Below are 24,363 nucleotides of genomic sequence, written 5' to 3' on the forward strand. Positions count from 1 at the left end.
ACAGTTCAGGCTGGCTTTGAACTCACTAAGTAGCCCAGGCTGGCCTTAAACTCTCAGCAATCCTCCTGCCTCAGCCTCCTGAGTGCTAGGATTACAGGTATGTGCCACCATGTCTGGTGGCATGCTGGACTTTTATTTAAAAAACTTAGCACTTAGATAAAAGCACACACTTCAGAGTCAGCAAACCTGAGTTACGTGGCAGGTCTTAGGCAAAATACATAACCCACACACACGTGTTTTTCTCCTAAAAATGGGCATGACACATATCTAGACAAAATATGCTCAATTTTAAGAAAATTTTCTTTAAAGGTGGTGAGCAGTTTAATCTTACCTTAGCAAACCTGGGAGTTGTATAGCTAAGCTGCCATATCACTTTGGGACTTAAAATTCCAGTAGGTATTAAAATACACTGAAAAAAGGGTTTTATAATTTTCCTGCTCAGCAGAAGGTATCTAGATAGGTCATCAGGAAAGCACTGTTTCTTTGTCTAGGAGTAGCGTCCAATAATCTTATCACAGCTTCACCTGAGCAAGGAGGAAAACTACAGAGGGGGAGGTGGCGAGGGAAGATACCTGCCCTCTGAGGACCCCACACACTGGGTCATCAGATTTTCCATGGGGGCTGGTATAAGGCATCTAGAAAAGAATGAAACTGAAGACTTACAGATACAACAGTATAATCAACGTCAAATGATGAATCTCTGCATTCACAAAGTAAATGTCTAATTAAAGACCACTCCCCAAATTTAAGTCCTGCAAGATTAACAGGTGACAATATGACTGATGAGGAGAACAAGCCTCTAGATCCTGGATGTTTGTGGAGCACGCTGTGTGGAAAAAACCAGACAAGGACAAGGGAAACACTGAGCCCTAGGAGTGGAGCAAGGGATGGCAGGGGCACACAAAGCCCACGCAGCACTGGGACAGGCTGGAGTATAACCAGGCTGGTACGACTTAAGAGTCCCCAAGTGTCTGAGGCCTCTGCGCAAATTCTGTCACACTGAGAACTGTTGACAAAGAACTTCCAAAGCTTTGAAACTTGACATTTGAGGATCAAGGCTAGCTTTGTCAAATTTCATTACTGGATGCCTCACAACTGTCACTTCTTTAATTCTGTATCATGACTTCTACTAAGTTCTTATTCCCAAATCCAAATCCAACTACATTTTCATGATTACCAAGCTAAAGATGCAAAATAAAGCTTCATCTGTAATGATACAGGAACACATAGAGGGTAATTCAAAGCTCAAGCAGAATATTAATCATTCTGCATGCTGCATTTTCTAAAAGAAATTTAATACCAAGTACGTTACTTGCTCTGTGAACACAAGGACCTTATTTCCCTTATCACTGAAAATTCCTGAACTCTCATTTTGCAAGCACTACTAGGCAGCTACTGTGTTCAAGAAATGTGTCACAAGGTGAGGAAGAACAGGTACGGCAGGAGGTGACCCTCTATTAGATAAAGCTCGACCCAGAGCAGAAGCAAAGGCAGTGTGTCTTGGACACAATTAATGATGAATATCAGGATAAAACATGGTCTCTTCAAGGAAGTGATGGTTCAGCTGGGTCTTCCTGTGGAATAGCAGCTCCATAGGGAGACAAAGGAAACAGCAAGGGCAAGGGCAACAAGAACACAGAAGGTGGCAGGTGCAAAGGTGTTGGAGAAAGGTGGCCAGCACCATGGCCAGAGCACCAGAGGTAGGGAGGGCAACTTCCACAGCAGAATTCTTGGTGAAGAGATGCCAGGACCAGATCAGGAGGAGCATTCTCTGCTCTGCCCAGGAGCCTGAGTCTTCCCCATGAGCACTGAGAAGCCACACAAGCATTAGGAAAAAGACACAGTCTAATGATCTCAGGATTTCTGAAACAGGGAGTAGAAAAGGGAGAATAGCTTGGAGACCCTGCTTTTCTGAAGAAGAGATGATAACAGACTGGGACCACTGAAATGGTACATTTATAAAAGCAGGGGAAGTCATGAAAACTGACCTGAGAGGAGAAACTGAAGATGACCTTATCCTGAGTACAGTCTGTTGAAACTGAACTGCCACTGGTACAGGATGATACAGAATCATGGAAAGAATGTAACTGTGACCGGATGGTGGATTCAGTGAGAGGCCCAAGAAGGAACAAAGGACAGGATCTACATTCAAAGATACAGCCTCAGGCCCAGGCTCTTCAGTGGGACAATCTGATGGCACCTTCCTCACCACACCAAGAGGCAGGAGGAGAGTCAAGGCTCACCAGGGACCTGTCCATGGGAGCAAGTCTCGTACCGGCTGTGCACTAGCAGTGGCCAGTGCAGGTGCTCAAAGGTGAGTTGAGGTTGAAAGGGGTGAAGGCAGGACACCCAGAGGGTTACCTCGAGACAGCGCCTCCTGTGACTTCTCGGAGAAGGCAGCAGTGGTGGGGAACAAAGTCCAGGAGCTTGTTATACATGACCTGAAGGCCATTGGGGTGGGACTCAACGAAGTGCTCGATAATCACCTAGGAAAGGGAATAGCATTTTTAAAAGAAGCATGTAAAAGAGAAGTACAGATGATATACTAAAGAAAAAACACTTAGAAATATACTTCTTCAGCCAGGCATGGTGGTACACAACTTAAACCACATGCTCTGGGAGGCTGAGGCAGAAAGATAGCAAGTTTGAGCCCAGCCTAGGCAACTAAGTGGGACCCTGTTTCAAAATAAAAACTAGGGGAAAAAAAGAAGGTCAGAGACAATGCTTAATGTGGAAGTCCTGGATTCAATTCCCAGCTCTAAAAGAAACCAAAATGAAACCAAACGAAACCAAACAAAACAAAACACATTCCTCATGGCCACTGTCCTCCTCAACTCGCGTGTTTTAGGAACAGTAAAATAAAAATTATGTCACATTTGAGCTAGTTTCTAAATTTGGCTAGACAGTTTTGACAGCCCGGGGAGATGCAAGCCAGCTAAGATGCTGACTGGGGTTGATAAACTCACATTTACCTGCTTCCAGATGATCTTGAGTGAAAATATTACCTCTTTAAAAATGACTTAAGTCAGAGCACAGGGTTCTCTACCACATCCCTCAGTGCTTTGACCCTGGACTACTTCCTGTCATAATTCAGACTCGGGGAGGTATCAGACAGAAAAATCAAAAAAATATATTTTTTTAGTTTTTGGTCCTAAGGCTGGGAGTCAATAGGTGATACACCACAGGGTAAGTATACAAGTTTAAATAAATGGAGCTGTGATTTACTTAATATGCCACAAATGTTCAACATTTCTTTAATATATCACATTCAGTTCAATGGGGGAAAAAGACATAAATAATTACTAAAATAATTTTACCTACTGATAAATAATTCAAACAATTTTTCTTTTTCCCCTCCCTGAGATAGGTATGGAACATAGGAAGATATCAACATAGAAAACTGAAAGTCATTTTAGTAATCCTAATAAGTCCAGACTTAACCCCCAAATTTCATTTTTATTTTTGGGATTCAATTTCTCCCTTTAAAAAATTAAAGATTTTCACTTTGAAGTCACAGGAGTTTCTCTGTGCAGTTCTTACTGGAAAAACACCTCCCATGCCAAGGACAGGCCTCATGACTTCTACTAGTTCACCCACAGGACATGCTGCTTCTGCACATCAGAACTTTTTGCTCCAAACACAAAGCTTTGTGCAGTATAACCTGCCCTCTGGCTGTTCCTGGCAGAGCACACTTACTCCTATCCTTTACCTGTATAATGAGTGAGGGGCACTGGGTAGCCAAATGCCACCCTCTAACTTGCTATTAAAACCCTTCATCTCTGAATACTGCCCCCTACCATCCTGGTCTAACAGACTCTTCCCTACTACTCAAGCACTGGGCCCAATGTCACCATTCCCTGAAGGTCTGTGGGTGCACATTGCAGGTCCCATTCATAAACCTTCCATGCTCACAGCTCTCTGTGCCACCTCATGTGAGGCGGCACTGTCATATGCTTCCTTGGTTTACTCCACCCACAAGACAGTGGTCTCAGAGTCTGCATAATGGACTAAAGATAGTTTGGACATGCACCTTGCTGGGCAAAACTCTTGTCCTGAAGTGGAGACCGTACCTGAGCTACACATTACAGTACACCAACTATGTCCAAGGACCCCTGTTCTTGCAACTGGCCCTGTAGTAACTAGGACTTCCCAATAATGCCTCAGGCACACCTCACTCCAACCCAGCAGACAGTGCAATCAGAGCAGCTACCCAGCACACAAACCTCATCTATGTAGGGTTTCACCAGCACCTGCCCCACCAAAGCTTCGGCGTCCCTTGTCTTGTCGATGGTGGCGTAAGTGCGCAGGCAGTGCCGTACAATGTCCACACTGGAGGTCTGGAGGCCTTCTAGCAGGAGGCCCTCCAGGGACTGCTGCAGCATGGCTGTGATGCCAGCTATGCGCTATGGGAACAAACGACAAGCAGCTTCTGAATCTCACTGGTGTCTTACTCCCCAGAGTCACAGGTAGGTCACAGTCACATTTCCTTGGGTAAGGAAATCTCTCCCCATCCCCATCTCTATAAACAGATCTCTGGTTCATCATGGAAGAATTTAGACAGATTACACAATGAGAAAAAGCAAATTTCTTCTGGAGCTACAAAGGAAATCTTTCTGATAAATATTATAGATTTCAAGCCTAGTCAAAGGCTTTGGAAAAATTAAATCTGACTATACTATATAATATGTCAAATTATAAAAAGTTTAGAAATGAATGTTGTTCTATAATTTAGAACATGTGGCTGAGTCCACACATGTACAATGTGTTCTGAGATTAAACCAAAATTATTTCTCAAGTTCCTCAACAGCACACAAGAAAGCTCCAGGCAGCACTCACAGGCCGAACTGTGTCTAGGAGAGGCATGCCCTTGCTCTGTACCGCGTGGAACTGCAGCTGGTTGAACTCTGTGGCGATTCTCTCCAGGACCTGTCCAGTCAGGAGTGGGCTGTATGGGATGACAATCACAGAACTCAGTTTTACAGGTATTCACTTCCTAAAGAGCAAGGTCATGGTTCACAACCATCATGTCCAGCTTTCCCAGAGTTTGTTTTTCCATGTCCACCTTGTCACAAGGTCAAGATCAGCCTTCTGTGCCGTAAGCCCACCTTGTGCCACAAGTTCCAGGACTGGTGGGTAGTCAACAGGTACTGCCTAGTCTCAAGCCACAGGCCCAGCAGAAGCAGGGCCATCTGTACAGTACGGTGGCCACATGCTGGACTCCCATCTTGCTCCTTACCTCCCTTTTCTCTTTCTCCTCCTTCTACTCACCTGAGTCCTCTCCTACTTCTCTACCTGCTCGTTCTCCATTCTAAAATACAGCCATATCCTGGTATTTGTGCTCACTGGTTCTGCGAAGACCAAGAAGTACCAAAAATGATGGGTACTAACCAAGTTGGGCTGAAAAATGTTGCAAGTCATGAGGCAATGGACACTGACATGTTCTAGCTTGTGTATCAAGTACCAAACAAGTACCAGGACACAATTTTGACATAAAAACGAGTCAAGTACTAACATCCATAAGTTTCAAAGCAGTTGAGTATCAAAGTCTGACTTACTTCTAACATCTGTGAAATATCAGTCATGCTGTATCAGTAAGTAAGACGGACCCACCAAGAGCAGTAAGTAAAATCTCTTAAAATAGACCTAAATTTAAACAGTAACAGCTTACTTTAAAATTATGTCACAGTCTCCATGCTTAGAGTGAGAAGACATTCACTGTGTATCTGCCACCAAGTGCAATAAATGTGCTTTCCTCTAAAACACATCAAGAAGCATAACCACTGTTAAGTGAAGCAGCAAAGGAGAGAAGTGTAGAAGGTTCTCTAGTGGAAGAGTCGCATATTTCCATGAGCAAGGAAATATCCACAGCATAAAGACACAGGAGATGCCACATAAAGACACCAGTGTCTGTACAGTTCTGTGTTTAGTTCAGAGCCACAGGAGAGCAGCTACCCAGCATGACTCTGTCTGGAATGTTCTCAGCTCTCTCCTAAAGAGCCTGGGGTGGATTTATTACTCATAATGTATGTTTCCTGACGTAGCAGATAGGTGTTTACTCTGCACTAACATGTTCTGGTTACCTTCTCTACCACCGTATTTGCCCATCTGAGTCAAAGGAAAGCCCCTGAAGGCAACGAAGACCAAGGAAGGGCACTGAGCCTGCTACCTTGAAGACATACCAAAGGAACTGCACAGACAGAAATAGCCATTCCTCACAGTCATGATGTCTGACCTTCCCTCAGAAGGATGCAGGAGACCTGCTGAAGAGTAAGCCACCGGGGAGTTCAACATTTAAGTACTGACTGATTCTGAGCAGAGATGAGATATGATCAGGCAAACCTGCAAGACCATCTGGAGCTGCAATGAGGGCACTGAGATGAGGGTCATTGAGGAGCCATGCCTGAGCAGGGAAATGAAGAGGAAGAGACAGACATCTAACCTGCAGGCAACCCAGCAGCAAACACTCCAGGATCTGCCTACTAAGAGACAGAAAGGAACCATTGGAGAAAGTGACCCCCCAAGACCACTAGCCTGGGAACAGGGACAATGCAGGCACCATTTCCTGAGGCAAGGAACAGAACAGTGGAGTGACACATTTTTGCCAGTGGCAAAAGGCAGGTAAAGAACACAATGAGTTCAGTCCCTATCCAGAACAGAATGTGGTCCTCCAAGACAGCAGGAGACTGGTGGTCAGACGTGCAAGGCTAGAGATGCTTGTGTGGAGAGAAGAGTCAGCATCCCAGGGTGGTCAGGACTGTGAGGTTGGACAAGGTTGCCCAAAGACGCTGGTAAGGAATGGAGTACTGACAACAGCACCCCAGGACAGCTGGCATCCAAGGGGGTCCTACAGTCCATTGAAGGAACGTGGCAGGAATCGGCAAGATTGGAAGGGGACTGGGGGACTGAATAAAGGACGCTGTCAACAGTGTAACAGAGGCACAGTAACTAAGGACAACCCAGACTCCACTGAATCCAAGTAAGGAAATGGATGATGACTAACAAGTGCAGATGCAGGGACTAAAGAGGCAAAAACATGAACATGAAGGGCTGAAAAAACAAAGACAGCAGGGACTGATCACTCACAGACACATCCTGCTCATGAGAGGAGGCAGAGACCTAGCAAGGGAGGGTTACCTCCTCTGTGGATGCTTCACTTCTTAACCTACAGAGATATATGGGGCACAGTGTTTCTAAAAATTTAAAATTTCAGGTGCTAGCTAGCAGTGCCAAGAAAGAAAGTCCACCCATGCACGGGGAAATCCTAAAATGCAGTGTGACACCACAATGGCAAACTCAGCCACAGAGAACAGCAGCAGCTTGGCTCAGGCCACCTAGTGAGCTTGCTGTATTAACCTTGGTCCTTGCACTCCACTAAGGCGCTCTGCTTTTATCTGTATACTAGGCCACTTATTCCTGAATCTCCTACCTACCTGGCTGATTTTAGATTCACAGTAGGATGGAAGTGAGACAGTTATAGTCTAACAAAGGAAACAGTCATTGTCTCTTGGTTTATGAGCGTCTCCTCTGCTGTTTATACTTTTCAACTAAATAGGAACTGTAGTATTTCTTAATGATATGATGTTAGTGCATTTGGAAGCTCTAGACACACAAATAATACTTGGGACCTATTGAAAAGCCTGAGGCAAATGCCATCTCTACACCTGAAGGATTGGTAAGGACTTTGCTGATCCACAGGCAAAGCCAACCAAAGTTAAAATCTTTCACAGAAATCACACTACCCCTCATTCCTTGAAAAGTGGTGGACAGGAACTATGGCCGACAAACACACAGGCTCTGTAATAGTATGCAGTGGGTACCATTTCATGCAGTATATTTCTCTTGAGCTACTTTTAAAGACACTAAGCCAGGCTTCGATTTTTTTTTCCCAACTCAGAAACTTTTCAGTGTAGGTATGAGGTATTTAGTGAAAACACTTACCTGCTTGCTTCTAATGCAGACGTTTCTTTAGAACTTTGAGAGTTTAAGATCTTTTCAATTTTCTCAACTGATTGAATAACTTGAATAAGCCTCAACACACACATCTACAAAGATGAAAGTTAAGCCAAAAAATGTTATCATAATGTTTAATTAAAGTTATCTGACTCAAAGAAACAGAAATACAAACCCCAAAAGTCAATACAGAATATTTAAAAGTATTTTACATTTTTACTATTTCTACATCATACTAAATCTGCAAAAATGTAATTCTTAATTTTCAATTTCTAGAACAAGCATATCTCAATAGTCTATCACAAGTATATAATTAAAACAATCCAGATTATTACTTTTTTATTCTGCATTCTTGTTCTTTTTTACCTCCCTCATTATAATGAACCTTTCTTCTGGCTCTACATTATTTGTTTAAGACTCTTTTTTATGTTTTAATTTCCAATCATATTTATACTCTCCAATTACATGAGCACAATTCAAGTGCCGATTCAGAAAGACACTACACAAGACAGATACTATGGCAAATACTATCAAAGAATCTAAGGAGCATTACAACAAAAAGATATATAGTTATTATAACAAAAAGATACAGAGTTAATTAATAACAGAGTTATTCACTAATAACTTTGTCACTAAGCAGAGCGGATGACTTGTTATGAAGCAAGTCATTCCTCCAGACACAGGGTACACATGAATAAACAACTAATCCCTCTGTGCTCATGATCTTTTCTGAAATACATTATGTCCTGAGTCTTCAGAGGAAAGCTAGGAAGAGATCTACAGGAGAATCAGTCAGGTCTCCAAAACAGGTTTCTCTCCCTTGAGGTTTTAAAACTGTATGGTAAACTATAAATTTAGAAAGCACTAGGCAGAACACAGGCTAGAGTGAAGATCTTGAATTCTAAGTCCAATTCTGCCATTATGCAGCTATGATTATAAAAAATCAGACAATAAAACTGTAACACAAGACCACTGTACAGTCCAGGAATACATGCAAAGAAATACAATGCAGACAAAGGCAGCACCTTCTTCCCCAGAATGGGGTAGAGGAACACCCTGAGCAGGGGTGGAGAGTGCTTGCCTCTGAGCTCCTTCTATTCTAAATAGCTTCTCTGCAGGGGGCTGCAAAAATGACATGCTGGCTAAACTTTAAAGTGCTTCACTGTCAAGTCACTGTTGCTTCTTCCTTTGAAAAAATGAGGAATTTTAATATAGCAACCACTTGCTACCTCTGAAATTCTGTCTTCCTATCTCAGTGACTAACAGGACTGAAAATGGTAAGCATTAGCTGGCATGTAGCATATTTCCTTAAAACTATTAATATTACTATGAGCAAATTCAAGCATAAGAAGAATCTGCAGCTGAGTATAGTGGCGCAGGACTATAATCTCAGCACCAGGGAGACACAGGAAGGAGGATCACTTCAAGTTTGAGGCCAGCATGGGCTACATAGTGAGTTCAAGGGCGGTCTGAATTACATAGCAAGACCATGTCCCACTGACCCCCGCCAAAAAAAGATTATGCAATTTATTTGCCCTTTAAAGAATTGATTATTTTTCCTCACCTCTCTTATTCCCAGGACTAAGAAAGTAAGCCTAGGAGTAAGAAAAGCTGGATACTGCCCTTACGAGCCCTGCTGAGCTACTGATGGTGACATCATGCACCTCACCACAAAGGTCCCAGGAAGGGTAAGGCCACATGCCTAGTGTGCTGGTGGCTACAAGGTGCTAGAGCAAGTCAAAGTTTTAAAGGGAGGATACCACAGTATACCTTTTTCTTCCTAATGTCCTCTTGCTTAGACATTCGTTCATCTACAGCCCGAATTCCTTCACTGACAGATGATCTAAGACTCTTTAAAAGAATAAAGAAAATTGACTTAAAAATTATTTTGTAACATCATGAAATTTACACATTTAATTCAACTCTGCAAGATCTAATATCTACAGGCCGGTATCACACATATACTGACAAAATTACAAAGTATTGGACATAACTCCTATGATGTTATTCATGATTCAGAGGCATGCTAACACGTAAAACCAAGGCCATGCAGGACTCACTGTCAAAAGAAAAATGCTCCTACAAGGATACTACTGGGTAGTTAAACAGTGGAAACCTGAAGGGCACAAAGTGGACCCTGAAAGCCTGTGGATGCTGACAAGTACAGACAGGAGATTCTTGGTAGATGAAAGGGACAGTAGACAAGTTCAAGTACAGTAAGGCACACCCCCACTGTGGGTTCTACAGGCTTTCATTTGGAGAGAAGTAGAAATTAAGAAGGAAGGTTGACTTAGGAGGGCTTCGCCCAGGTAAGATCTTTGTACTAATTTTACACATCTCAAACATGCTAGATTATAACACAAATACTGTTTCTGGAAATTTAGGAATCAAGTCAAGAACAGGATGTCAAGATAAAAAGAAGAAAAACATGTCCGGAAACTGATCAAGTAAGCCAAGCACGGATAATCAGGAATCAGGGCCAAAATAATGATAATGGGACATCTAGAAAAAGTCACAAAAATTCTACAGAAAAGTGAATTCATTCATTCAACAAACATATAAACTATCAGCTATTGTGCAAGTCAGCAAGGGTACAATGAAGAACAGACAGCAACAGTCTTATCCCCCAGTGATCTTAGAATCTCACATAGATTCAGGAACTGGGCTTTAAAAAAGAAGAGATCTGTGTCTAACATGACAAGTGAAGAGGTGGCTCTACAGATAGCTGTGAGAAAAGGGTGTGTGTGGAGGGGGGTGGCAGGCAGGTGGCAAGGATTTTGAGGGCAGGCCACAGGCAAAGCAGAAGTCAGGAGAGTGATTCATTTCCTGGAGAGTTTACAGAAGCCTGCAAGGTTGAAGACTATGGCTCAGGAAATACCCTACCCTCAAGGCTGGACAGAGAGGCAAGTGCGATCCAGCAGTGGACCACAAAAACCAGTCCTTTCCATCCCAGACAAAACTACTTTGATGAGCTTTTAAAAAAATCAAACAAGACAGAGACATTTAGAACTGCTTGCTAGAAGACACTCCTCAGGACTTATTTCTATATGAATCCTTTCCGACTGACCTCCTGTGGGTGTCTAACGCAAATGTCTGCTGTTCTGCACTTTCTGGCACTTCACATGCACTTAACACACATTCAGGGCTGTCTGTACACCAGGCACTGTGTTGGGTTAAGGCCAACCAAGTTGTATACGATCTGGTTGTGACACACATAGGTCATGATGGGGAAGTACATCAAGCATGTGACACCTCAACAATGCCAGGACACCTGGAAGTCAGGGCCCCTGACACAGACTGGGGGTGGATGGGTGGACAGGACAGGGTACCACAGTGTTCTGTTGGGTAGGATGCCAAAACTCCCCTTTTAATGCTCCTTCCCAAAGGAATCCCTGTCCACAATGGCTTAGGAATGGGGAATCTCATTCTGACAGCAGACACCATCTCAGAGAAATGTCAAAATACCACGTCTGTAGGAACTACATTAATTTTATATTATCCTTCAGTTAGCATTTCAATAGCTTCTATAGACTGGTCTAGTAACCTAACCACACATAAAGTATCATTTGGAAAAATACATGTGAAATTATAAATGTTAACACATTCTCACTGGCTTGAATCGCTGGTGATACATGCATGACTGTCCCATTGAATAGCTTGCACTACTAGTGGAACAAACAGTCTAATCATTTTTATCAGTCTTTCTACTAAGAAAATTAATAAAAAATCTATAAAGGGACTAAATCTACTTAGTTGACTGAATTTAAATAATTACTTCCCTAATATAAGTATTAATCAATACTATTCATACCAATTTTAAAAATTATTACAATAACAAACAAATTTATTTCATTAAAATAAGTTTATTTATTTTTATGAATAGTTTATCAATAATTAATTCTCTAAATTTTAACATGGAAATCTTACAAGTACCCCACTGCTGATGTACACAAAGCACATTTACAACTGGGGTACACAAATTAGCTATACTATAATTATTTTTACCATGTTAATGTTTTCCTTAAAGAACTATAATATGATGACATCTGGTCTGCTAAATGAATGCCTTTCTTTGCATTACTATAATCAAAGACTCCCTGAGAAGCAGTACAAGCCACCTGATGGGACAGTGAATTCAAATCAGAGCTGCTGTGAATGTGTTAAAATACAGTCTGCTCATGAACTGGTGATTACTAACAAGCTAAATTTTCAAACAGCCTCGTCTTCCCATATTTTAAAGCCCTCACCTCTGTCTATCACCTTACTTCAAACATGTTTTTTAGGTTGCATCATATACTGCAACCTAAAGTAGAGAATCATTTAGTTGCAAGTACAATACATTTATAATTTTTTAAAAGGCTGAATCCTGTAATCACTGACCACTCAAAGAACAATAAGCTGATAAGATTTAAAGGAATTCTTCTGGGAGGAGGTAAACAAGCATTATGCTTTATGGTAGCTTAATATTATCTGGGGTACTTACCAGAACTTCTTCTCGTAATTGTCCTAAGGGCACAGAAAGCTGGTTGAGGGCTTTGTCCATGCCAACCTAAATGCAAAAACCAAGTAAGCACAAATACATCACAATCAAAAGTGATGGTGAGTGTCTATGTCATGATCATGGTGGTACTAGACTATTCACCAAAAGTACTGTTGGTAGACTGTAAAAAAAAAAAAACAACTGTTGAGACACACAGAAATCATAACAATAAAAGTTAAAACAAACAAAAGCTGTCTGTTTGCTTTTGGATGAAATTATTTAATGACTAAAAAAACTTTAACTGGAGGTAAACACGTAATTGTAAGTCTCTAATTTATGAAATTCAATTGGCTGACAGGAAACATCTGATGAATAAAATCTCGTCTGAATAGTATAGCTCTTGAGAAAAACACTATAAACAGAATGGATACAAAATTGTCTGGGTTTCTAATCCTATGGAAACATTTATCTTAGTTACTTAAAGTGTATTTCCCCAAAAGCAAATATGGCTCATTACTTTTAATGGTGCTTAAAATTCTCATGGAGATAGCTACTTTCTGTACTTCTTTGGACAAATATACTTAAAAGCAAAATAAAATACAAACAAGAAGACTAAAAGGCAAACTTTGGCAAGTGTTAAAACTCAAGCATTTCTAAACTACTTTTACAAACAACTCTCATGCTCATTATTAATTATCCCTACAATTTATAAAATCAAGCCTCCAGAAGATAAATCCTGATCACTGTTCCCTCAAATTAGCTCTGGCCAGCATATGTATGAGAAAGTAAATTAAACATTTCCTTTAAAATAGCAGACATTTACTCTTACAAATGAGCATAAGCAGTGAGACTTCCTAGTACATACTCTGAAAGCAGCTTACAAAGACAACCACTCCGATACCACCACCTTCACTCTTTGCTAATATTTGGTTCTTACTCAAAAACAGTAAGTGATGCATCTTACATGAATAAGAATTAAAAACAAAAAGGTACACCGACAGTTTAGTTCTATTAATAAGACTGGTGATCACATCAAATTTCTGGAGAAAAATCAACTCAAAGGTTTCTAAAAACTCTGAATCAGTATGTACATGGGTGTGGTGATAGGCAGGGCTATGGGTCAAGCTCACCAGGTTGGTGGAGAGGTTGACGAAGTCTGCATAGTCCTTGTTGATGAGCTCAACCATGGCTGTCTTCAGCAGCTTGTAGTATAGCTCCAGGTCATCTCTCAGCTCTTCCAGCTGCACTCGCTTCCGGCAGTCAGACACAAAATGATCCACATCAAAATCTTCCTAAAGAATTAACCAGGAAAGGAAAAATCATTGCAGTGATATCACAGTTACATATAAAGAAAAAGGAAGAGAAAGAGAAAGAAAAGCCACCGTACACACCCACACTGCTGGACAAAGGCCCCCTGGCTGCCTGTGGCAACAAGGTGCTCACCACTTCCTGCAGGCACCAAGTCTTCCTGTGGTCCCCTTCTACAGGGAGTTTATTTTTCAAAATGACACACTTCAGGCAGGCCCTTGTCAAAAAAAGAATAGCTCCCCTCTTTTAATTTTACAAGTAAATGTTTAATAAAAACTTTCAAGCAATGAAGATTTATATAAAAGATAAAAGTAAAAACACCCACACTTTCTCGATGCTTTAGAGATAAGCACTATTAATATGTAGTTTTGAGTATTTAACACTGTGCTTCAGTTTCTTGCAGAACTTTTTCTGCACACATGTACACACACACTAGCATGCACACACATACACAACCTAATATGCCACTGTATAACTGCTTCTCCCCAGATAACAATACAACTTGACTCTCTTCATGAACATATACATTTGTGATTAATACTGTACACAGATGTTGAGTGATCTGCCAGAGAGGTGTTAAGAGACTAGCTTAATCAATTTCCACACACAGATGTCACAGATTCTGCTCTCTGCTTCCCTTTATGGCTCTCTAGCATTGCAGGCAAGGACCCACTTACAGCCAGCAACTTATAGTCTACTTCGCCTCAACTCTGACTCCTATTAAGTAAGCCTTTTGGTGATCAAGAGTCAGATATGAGGTTACCAAACTTAAGGCCACCTGAGTATATTATGATTATGTGATTTCATTAAATATTATATCAACCAAGAAAATGTAAGTGAAAGAAGTTTTTAGGAAACTAAGGAAGATGCTTTGAAAAGACCTGAAAATGTTTGTTGAGTTGGACATGAGGAAAGGGAGCAGGAGGATCATACAAATCCAGAAAGACTCCAGAGTCAACAAAAATGTCTTCAGGTTCTCCATCAACATAGAAAAACAAAACGGAAATGTAATCAAATCAATTTTTCAGGAACAGCGTGGCTCCGTATCAGTGAGGAATAAACATACACATATATGTTTTAAAACAAACTAGTAAGGTCTATATTCAACATTTCTTCAGGTACTTTTAACATTAGCTACCTGCTACGATTATACCAGATAAGAGGACTTTTTAATCAAATCACAATTTCACAGACACCTGCGGAAAAACCATTTGCAGCTTTACATGGAACCAGAATTGGCCTGAACACTTTGTTTCCTGAGGTACCTAGATGACCCCAGACATTTACCTGCCATCATGTGGTACTACAAAAAGGACTCGACCTGCAACTCCAGCCTGAGTATAAACAGGTGTGTGTCTCTTGGCAAGATCACTTTACCTGCTCCAGCTAAATATTATTTCAAGTTCAGTCCATGTCTGAACTTCATGAAGCCATAACCCAGATCCAGTGAACAAATGTTACACACTAAAATTAGTACTCAACTTGACACATTCATTCTGAGATTAAAAAAACAAAACAAAACATGTTACATAGCTCAGAACTAAGTTATTTAGAATACCTTTGAATTCTGCATCCAGCAGCTTTTGTTGTGACAACCCCAAACATACAGGGGCTTATAATAGACACATTTCATTTGACATAAATATTTCTACTTTATATTGTAAATTTATTAAACATTTAAACATAACCTAAAACCCACACATTTATGGTCAAATGATTTTTGAGAAGGGTGGCAAGTCTATTTGATGAGAAAAGAAACAATGAGGGAAAGAGAATGGAACTGGACATTAAATCTCACAGCATACACAAAAGCTTTAACTTAAAATGGATCAAAGACTTAAAAAATAAGAGCTAACACATGTGTGTTGGCGAACACCTGTAATCCCAGTACCCAGAAGGCTGAGACAGGAGGGTTGGTACAAGTTCAAGGCCAGCCTGGGCTACAAAGTGAGCTCAAGGGAGCCTGAACTGCATAGCGAGACCTTGTCTCAAAAAGAGGAGGAAAAAAAAAAGAAAAAGAGCTAAAACTATAATGCTCTTAGAAGAAAACAAGTGGAAATCTTCATGACTTTGGATTAGGCAATAGTTTCTTAAATATTTCAACAAAAGTATTGAGACACACAATAAATATACTGAGAAACCAGTGAAATACATACATTAAAATATTGAATTTCATAGTATATAATTTATATCAATTTAAACATTCTAACAGTAATCATTAAGTTAGAGTTGTTAATTATCGCAAAAGCAGCTTGCAGAGCAAGAAAAATTATTAAAGACGAAGAGGTATACTGTATTATAATAAAGAAGTCAATTCTCCGAGGAGAAATAATAATCCTTAATGTGTCTAACAACAAACCACACCTCCATGAGAAATAGACAGACTCAACAGGTAGAAAACCTTAAGGAAAGTGCTGGTCTCTGCACCACTACTGACCACCTGGATATAATGAACATATGCACTTCTTCCAACAGCAGCAGGGTACACCTTCTTCAAGCTCACATGGAATATTCACCATGATCTGGCCATAAGACACACCTTAACAAGTTTTTAAAAATAAAAACCACACAAAGTATGGTCCCAAACCAAGCAGAATTAAATTAGAAATCAGGATCAGAATATTTCTGGAAAACTTCAAATACTTGGAAGATTATCACTTCTATATCACATATGAGAACACTCTTTTGAGAAATGATATTTTAACTTAATGAAAATCCAAGTACAACTTAGCAAATTTTGTGGGTGTAGCAAAACCAGTGCTTAACAGGAAAAATATCATCAAATGCAAGTATTAAGATTACAATCAATTATGTAAACTTCTATCTTCAAGAACTAGAAAAACAGCAAATCAAATCTAAAATAAGCAGAAAGAAAGAAAATATTAGAGTAGAAACCAATGAAATTAAAAACAGGAAATCAAGGGCCAGTTGTGGTGGCACATGCCTATAATCCCAGCACTCAGGAGGCAGGAAGATCACTTTGGGGTCGAGGCCAGCCTGGGCTACAAAGTAAGTTTAAGGTCAGCCTGAACTGTATAGCAAAACTCTGTTTAAAAAAGACAAACAACAACAACAAAAATCAAGAAATCATAAGAATAAATGAAACCAAAAGCTAATTCTTTACAAAGATCAATTAAAATAATAAACTGTTGCGCTGGGGATTTAGCTCAGGGATTTAGCCTCGCAAGTGCAAGGTCGTGAGTTTGATTCTGGCTATGGGAAAAAAAACAAAACAAAAATAAAATTAAATTAAATTAAAAAATAAAATAATAAACTGTTAATCAGGGTAACGAGGGTAGGGGAAGAGAATACATAAACCATTACTATGAGATGAAAGGGTCATCACTACTGACCCTGCAGTCTCTAGTGAATTTGATACAGCATTTAAGGAAGAAATTATAGATATAACTACAAGAAATTATATCATTTTCTACAATCTCTTCCAGAAAATAGAAGCAGAGGGAACACTTCCTACTTCATTCTGAGGCTACCAGTACTCTAATACCAAAATCAAAGACAGTGTAAGAAAGGAAAATTACAAACCAATCTCTCTCATGAACACAGACGAAAATATTCTCAAAAAAATATTCGCAAATCAGATCCAACAATGGATAGAAAAATAATATACCACAGCTATGTGGGACTCATTCCCACGAATAACGAGGCACATAAAGCTGGTTCAACATTAGAAAATTTGTTAATGTAATCCATCAACATACAACATAAAAACAGAAATGTATTAATAGGTGCAGAAAATGTAGTCAAAAGCCATTGAAAGCCTTCAGAAAACTAGAAATGGGGAAGTTCCTAACTTCATATTAATAGTGGGAAACTAGAAGACTTCCTCTTATTTTTTTTTTTTTAAGACTTCCTCTTAGAAAGGAAACAAGGCAGGGGTGCTCCCTCTCACCATTCCTACTCAAAATTAGTAAAGGTTTACCTGACAGGGAAGGAAGAAATAAAACTGTGCTCAGGTAACAGGATGGTGTAGAAAATCCCAAAGAAAATAAAAATTCCTCAAACTAATATGTGGTAATAGTAAGCAAGCAAGATTGCAGAATGCAACAAAACTAACTGCTTTCCTACAGACTAGCAATAAACAAGCCAAATTAAAAATTTTAAATATAATGCCATTCATGTTACGACACACAAAATATTAAATATTCAGGTACAAGTTTAACAAACTTGTATACAATATCTCTAAGAGAAAAACTAAAACAACTCCAACGAAAGAACACAATATAAAATCTTTTAAAGTGCAGATTCCCCACATTCATGGATGAGGACTCAATATTATTAAAATGTCAGTTTTTCCCAACTCGACCTTCAGAACCAATGCAGTCTCAATCAAAATCCCAGGAAGTTATTTGTGGTTATCAAGAAAATGATTTCAAAGTTTATTTGGAAAGGCAAAAGACCCAGAACACCCAACATAACACTAAAGAAAAGCAAGTTCAGAGGGCTGACACTCCCTCCCCTCAACTCTTGCTATTAAGGTAGCAGGATTGGCAAAAGAACACAAGATCAATGTAGCAGAACAGGGACCCAGAGGCAGATCTTCTATTAGTAATAGTAAGGTCCTCTCTGACAAAGGAACAAGGCAACACAATAGAGAAAACACAAAGTCTTCAACAAATGGTGTGGGAACAACCAGGGATTCACATGTGAAAAATGAACATAGACAACAACTTTTTAAACCTTTCTCAAAAATTAAATCACAATGGAACACAGACCTAAATTTAAGACATAAATCTTGTAAGAGATAACATAGGAGAAAATCTAGGTAAATTTGACTTTGGCAATGACTCTTCAGACACAACACCAGAAGCACAATTCATGACAGAAAATATTGATACACTGGACTTCATCAGAATTAGAAAGCTCTGCTGTACAAAACACTCTGTTGGGAGAAAATGTTTGTGAAACACACTTCTAACAAAACAGAATCTAAAACATATGACAAAATACTAAAAACAATAAGAAATCATGCAGTCGTTATGAAGAACAGTGGGGAAGTTCCTTAAAAAATTAAAATTATAATTACCATATGTTCCAGCAACCCTACAGGTATTTATCAAAAGAAATGAAACTGCTATCTCAAAGAGGCATTTGCACTCTGTGTTCACTCCAGCATTATTCACCATTGCGAGGACAGAAACAACCCAACTGTCCACCACCAGACAAACACATTCAGAAAATGTGGTATACACATAGCAGGAAAGAAATCATGTGCAACAACACTGGTGAACTTGGAGGACATTATGCTAAGAGAAGTAAGACATAGACATACAATGAATGAGCTAATATACTAACTATAAAAATGCTGAACTCGTTTAAACAGAGAGGGTAGATCTCTGGTGGTTATCAGGGGCTGCGAGTGAAGGTGGGAATAATGAGCAAATATGGTCAAACAGTACAAACTTTCAATTATGAGTAAACTTTAGAGAGCTAACATAGCATAGAAACTATGGTTACTAATACGTTACATACTTGAAATTTGCTGCATTTCATTTCACAATGTATTAAATTATCGTAATGTGTACAATGTTTATTTGCCAATCATACCACAAAGTGATGGGAAAGGGGGAATAATATATCAAACAACAGTTTAAAAATGGGCAAAGATGCTCAACATGACATGCTGTAAGGGAATTGCAAATTTAAATAATACGACAGCACTACACAGCAAATGCTGGCAAGGATGTGTAGCAACAAGAGCTTTCATTCATTGCTGGTGGAAATGTAAAATGGTACAGCCACTTTAGAACACAGCTTCACATCTTTGAAGTTTCTTACCAAACTAAACCCAGCCTTATAAACTGTGCACGTTTGTATTTACCAAAGTGAGTTGAAAGTATATGTCCACATTAAAAACTGCACATAAAGGTTTATAACAGTTTTACTGTAACTGCTGAAATCAGAAAGCAGTCATGATTTCCTTCAATAGGTGGATGAATGAACAAACTGGTAAATATATATAACAGAATATTATTCAGCAATAAAATGAAATGAGGCAGGAGGATTGCAAGTTTGAGCCCAGCCTGGGAAACACAGTGACTTAGCAAGATCTTGTCTCAAAATAAATAAGTAAATGAATGAATGCAGCTGGGTATATAGCTCAGTGCAAAGGCCTTGGACTCAACCTCCAGTACTGCCCTGGCCCCAAAACCTTATCATCTGAGTAAGACACAAAGGCATGGAAGAATCTCAAATGTACTTCTAAGTGAAAGAAGCCAATCTGAAAAGACTACTGTCTAGTTCCATCTACATGACATCCTGGAAATGGCTGAGAACTAGTGGTTGCCAGGAACAGGGGAAATGAACAGATGGAACATGGTGATCTTTAAGGTGTAACATTTCTGTACATGATACTCTAATGGTGGACACATGACATGCATTTGTTAAAGCATATAAATGTACAACAAAAGAATGAACTTTATCAATAACACCCTTGTATATTCAATCAGTATTACTTGCGTATTTTCCAAGTAATTCAGGTATTACTCCAAATACCAGGGACATGGCAATGAGAACAAACTCAATCTGACTGTTTTTGAGGAGCACATATCTTAAGAGAAATGAGGACAAAAACAGGTAAATATATCAACGTAACACTGATGAGAGGTAATAAATGCTAGAAAGAAAATAAATGGGGACAATGAAGGTAGGTGACAAAGTAGGGTATGCTAATTTGGATGATGAAGGAAGACTCCTACAAACTAACATCTGAGCTGAAATCCAAATCTGTGAAGAGCTGGCCAGGGGAAAGCTGTGGGAAGAGAACATAACACAGAGGACAGCGGGTGTGCCAAAAACATCCTGGATTTCTCCCTCCAATTCTTGCCCTCAATTTAATCCTGTGTTCAGAGCAGGTGGTACCACTGCCACATGGAGGCTGAAACTTGGGATCCCAAAGCTCATTCTAAATCTGCTATCAAGTATTACATAGGTGTGAGGAGTTAAAAATGTATGCTAGAGTGCACTCTTATCTATGGGCAGATGATCTTCAAAGGTCTTAAAATAATATTTCAATTCTAAGAATTTAGGTTTGACTGGGTTAATCATTTTTGTTCCTAATCCTTTGTTGAGTATCATATCTGTAGAACATATTTTTGAAAAGACAAAGAAATTTATATCCTATAACATACATTTAACAATTATGTGAGCTTTGTTTTGTTTGTTTGTTTTTTTGTTTTTCTCCGGTACCAGGAACCGAACTCACGACCTTGCGCTTGCCAGGCAGGCGCTTTGCCGCTATGAGCTTTGTTTTAGCTGATTTGTTTTTTTTTCCTCTTTATCCCAATTTAACATTAATATAATCTATGCAATGCTTTTAGCTTACCTTTTCAACTTAATGTCCTGAAATGCTGGACTCTGTATATAAAAAACCCCAGTCTGTGATTGGTCTATTCAGTCAAATGTTCAAAGAAATTTGATGTTAAATGTTACTAAGTTCAATTAAACAACAAAAAGATCTATTTACATCATGCTTTTTGCTACCTGTTTTAAAAAAAAAAAATCACAAGTAATAACTGAAAGGCCTGTGAATTCAACAGTTTATTCAAATGGCAAGTTTTATAATACAAAAAAAAAAAAAAAAATTAGAGAATCAAAAACGAAAGTGGGTCAAAAAACTTCTTTTGCAAACAGGCTAGCTGCTAAGAAATGATGATGCTCTGCAGCATAAAATGCTCAGCAACACTGGACTGCACTGGTTTCAAACTTCTATCTGCTCTTCCGAGTGATCTGCCCCATGCAGCATCATTGACAATGCACAGGCAGATTCAACTCACCTGCCCATACATCTCTGGATCTCCAAACCCACAAGTTCAACTTCTTGACACTTCTTCTGGGATGTTTCTGAGGCACCTCAAACTCAGTATGTTCAAAACTGAACTCAAAGACAAAAAATGAACCTCCTCAGAAAGACAGAAAAAGTCCTGCTGGACTGACAACTAGCTTTCTTTGGTGAGAAATGTGCAGAGCAATGATGGTGCTAGAAGCTAGTGTGAGCGTGAGTGGAAGAGGAGAAATACAATATTGAGCTTGAAACTGTGATATAATTGGAATAATCAGAGATAGAGGACTGAGTGGAAGTTTCTGAAAGTCAGTGGGAAGGGGAAATGATATGGTCTTGTGGAGGACAGCAAGGGCACAGGAACTAGGCATAGGGTGGCAGTGGGCAGATGTGGGGAAGGGAGATGATGGGGTGCTTGAAAGGCAAGGGCATGGGAGGCAGTGAGAAGGGAGAATTACAACGTCCCTTGAAGAAAGGTGAGGGCGTGGAAGCCAGTATGAGTGGCAGTGATCAAGACGTAGGAAAACCCCATAGCAGGCACAAGAAACAGGAACTTCAACATGTAGCAGTGAGGTGGTTATCAGGCCCATCTGACAACCTCTGCTTTTCTGTAAAAAGGAATGAAATCACAAGCTGAGACAGAGGGGAATGATGTGACCTCAGCAGCACACTCAGGTACATGGATCCAACTTGTCCTTGTTAATACATCAGCTTCTCCCTACTACCGATATCTTATGTCTTATTTCCCCTGTCAAATGGCTGTCAACTATAAGTGTGTAAGGAGCCTCCCACAACCAGTCAGCGCCCATACAACAGGTGTGGCCACATTACTTTTTGTTTTGACTTTAACTCCACAGTGAACACTGTGCTGAGCCCAAAGCCCTCATACACTGTATAACACCAGCTCCAACTTGTAGCCCCACCTCACCTACCTTTCCAGCCTTGTTCTGGACATTCTCCTATACTCCAGCCACTTTAGACTAAGTGCAGTTTCTGGATACATATGTTTGTTCTTCTTCTCACCACCTCAAAAACCAAGCCACACGTTACTCAACCTTGTTCCTTTATGTGCATGGTGCTGCCTGGCATATTCCACGTATTAATGAACACCTGTTGCCTGAATAAACAACTGCTGCCACGGCATTAGCAGGCTGTCCATTATCTGGCCAACTAATGGCAGCAGTTTCCAGGCAAATGACTGCATTCAAGTAATCTCAACTCTCCCAATACTTATCTGATAGCTATCTTATCACATGCAAAAGATTATACCTATGCCACTAAAAACATGCTAAATGAGACATAACTATATAAATATATACACACATATCTACATCTATATCTGTATCTATATACTTGAAACAGGGTCTCACTATGCTGGCTGGCCTTAAACTATGCACCCTAGGTTGGCCTTGAACTCACAGAGATCCTCCCACTTCAGTCTCTTGAGCGCTGGGATTATAGGTGTGCACCACCATGCCAAGCTTGTATAAATATAACCCTGACAAGCAAGGACTCTCCACATCCTTTCTGCCACAAAATAGTCACTCAGATAATATCGCTAAAGTAAATACGAACTTCAAACAACATTTAACTTTTGGTTCTACCTACACAATCAACATTTTACACGGAACAGCTGTTCTCTGTATTTTCTTCTAAATATGAAGTGTGTGTTTACTAACGCTGAAATTTCACAGCACATTCAGAGGTTTATGAGCCATTACACACGGAATTGTTGGCATTTCAGTCACTCTCCTATTTGCTCTGTTTTATGACTTAGTTGGTTTTTTGTTTTCTACTTCCTGAAGCTGTGTTGACCAAAGGGGTTCTGGCATCTTTGTGTGGGAAAGATGGTGTGGCCAGTGAGTCAGAACGAGTGCTGGCACTGGGCCTGAAGGAAGTCTAAGTAAAAGGTGGAAAACTGGACTTTTCTGCACTTTTGAGGTTCATGTGTGAGCACAAGACCCCTGATCACTGTGTGTATCCTTCTTCCTCCAATGCACTCTCTCCAGCAGGGATCCTCAGATTCTCCTGTCTTCCTTTAAGGGTGGCTTTTAGCCAGGGGGTGGATGAGATGGGTGAGTGAACTGATTGTTCACTCTTTGAAGCATCCCGTTCAAATTACACTTTTTTTTATTGTAACAGTTTAGCAAAAACATCCCTGTACAAGTACAGGTACGCTATTAGCGGTTCTAGATAAGTCCTATCTGTGAAAAGTGGTATGGGTACAGGAGCCCGGATATGACACTTTTCTTTCTGTCTTTTTTTTGTAGAACTGGGGGTTGAACCCAGGGGCTTTGCACGAGCTACATCCCCAACCCTTTTTTATTTTTAGAAAAGGTCTAGCTAAATCGCTCAGGCTGGGCTTGAGCTTTCAATCCTCCTGCCTCAAGATCCCAGAGCGGTGAGATTACAGGTCTATGCCTGCTTTAACTACTTTAATACACAACAACAAACAACAAAATAAACACAAAACTACACTTTGGAGATGAGATCTGAATACAAGTATCAAAAAGACAGAAGCCAATTAAACTATTAAAAAATTACCACTTGATTAAAAAGCCATCAAAAAAGCTGAATAAGACAAATCCACTTGTTCAACATTTCAGGCACCTACTGAGCCCAAACGTCGATATTTCTAATCCTACAACAGCTACTGTTGTCAAAAATCCCAACCTTAAAAAAAATATAAATGGATTTTTTTATGTCGTTGGTGACAACCTGGAGGGTTACCTCAGCTAGAGAAGCAAAGCTCTTCCTAGTTCTGATTTAAAACCTGGACATTTTCTAGGTTGTTACCGAATCAACTTTTATTAGGGAAATGTTTTTA

At 39.8% G+C, this 24,363-nt stretch overlaps 1 protein-coding gene across 1 annotated transcript in view; it reads right to left on the bottom strand.

Moving 5' to 3' along the window:
- The window catches only part of Cog2 (component of oligomeric golgi complex 2), a 43,125-nt gene that overhangs the window by 18,194 nt on the left and 568 nt on the right, over positions 1-24,363 (bottom strand). Inside the window, exons 2-8 of the mRNA XM_005404991.1 lie at positions 13,561-13,722; positions 12,434-12,499; positions 9,721-9,801; positions 7,939-8,042; positions 4,837-4,945; positions 4,224-4,403; positions 2,362-2,486 (exon numbers count right to left, since the gene is read on the bottom strand). Of these exons, the coding sequence (XP_005405048.1) occupies positions 2,362-2,486; positions 4,224-4,403; positions 4,837-4,945; positions 7,939-8,042; positions 9,721-9,801; positions 12,434-12,499; positions 13,561-13,722 (827 nt within the window). The remainder of the gene's footprint in view (positions 1-2,361; positions 2,487-4,223; positions 4,404-4,836; positions 4,946-7,938; positions 8,043-9,720; positions 9,802-12,433; positions 12,500-13,560; positions 13,723-24,363) is intronic.

The sequence above is a fragment of the Chinchilla lanigera genome, unplaced genomic scaffold, assembly GCF_000276665.1.
Source record: "Chinchilla lanigera isolate Chin_1 unplaced genomic scaffold, ChiLan1.0 scaffold00091, whole genome shotgun sequence".
NCBI lineage: Eukaryota > Metazoa > Chordata > Mammalia > Rodentia > Chinchillidae > Chinchilla > Chinchilla lanigera.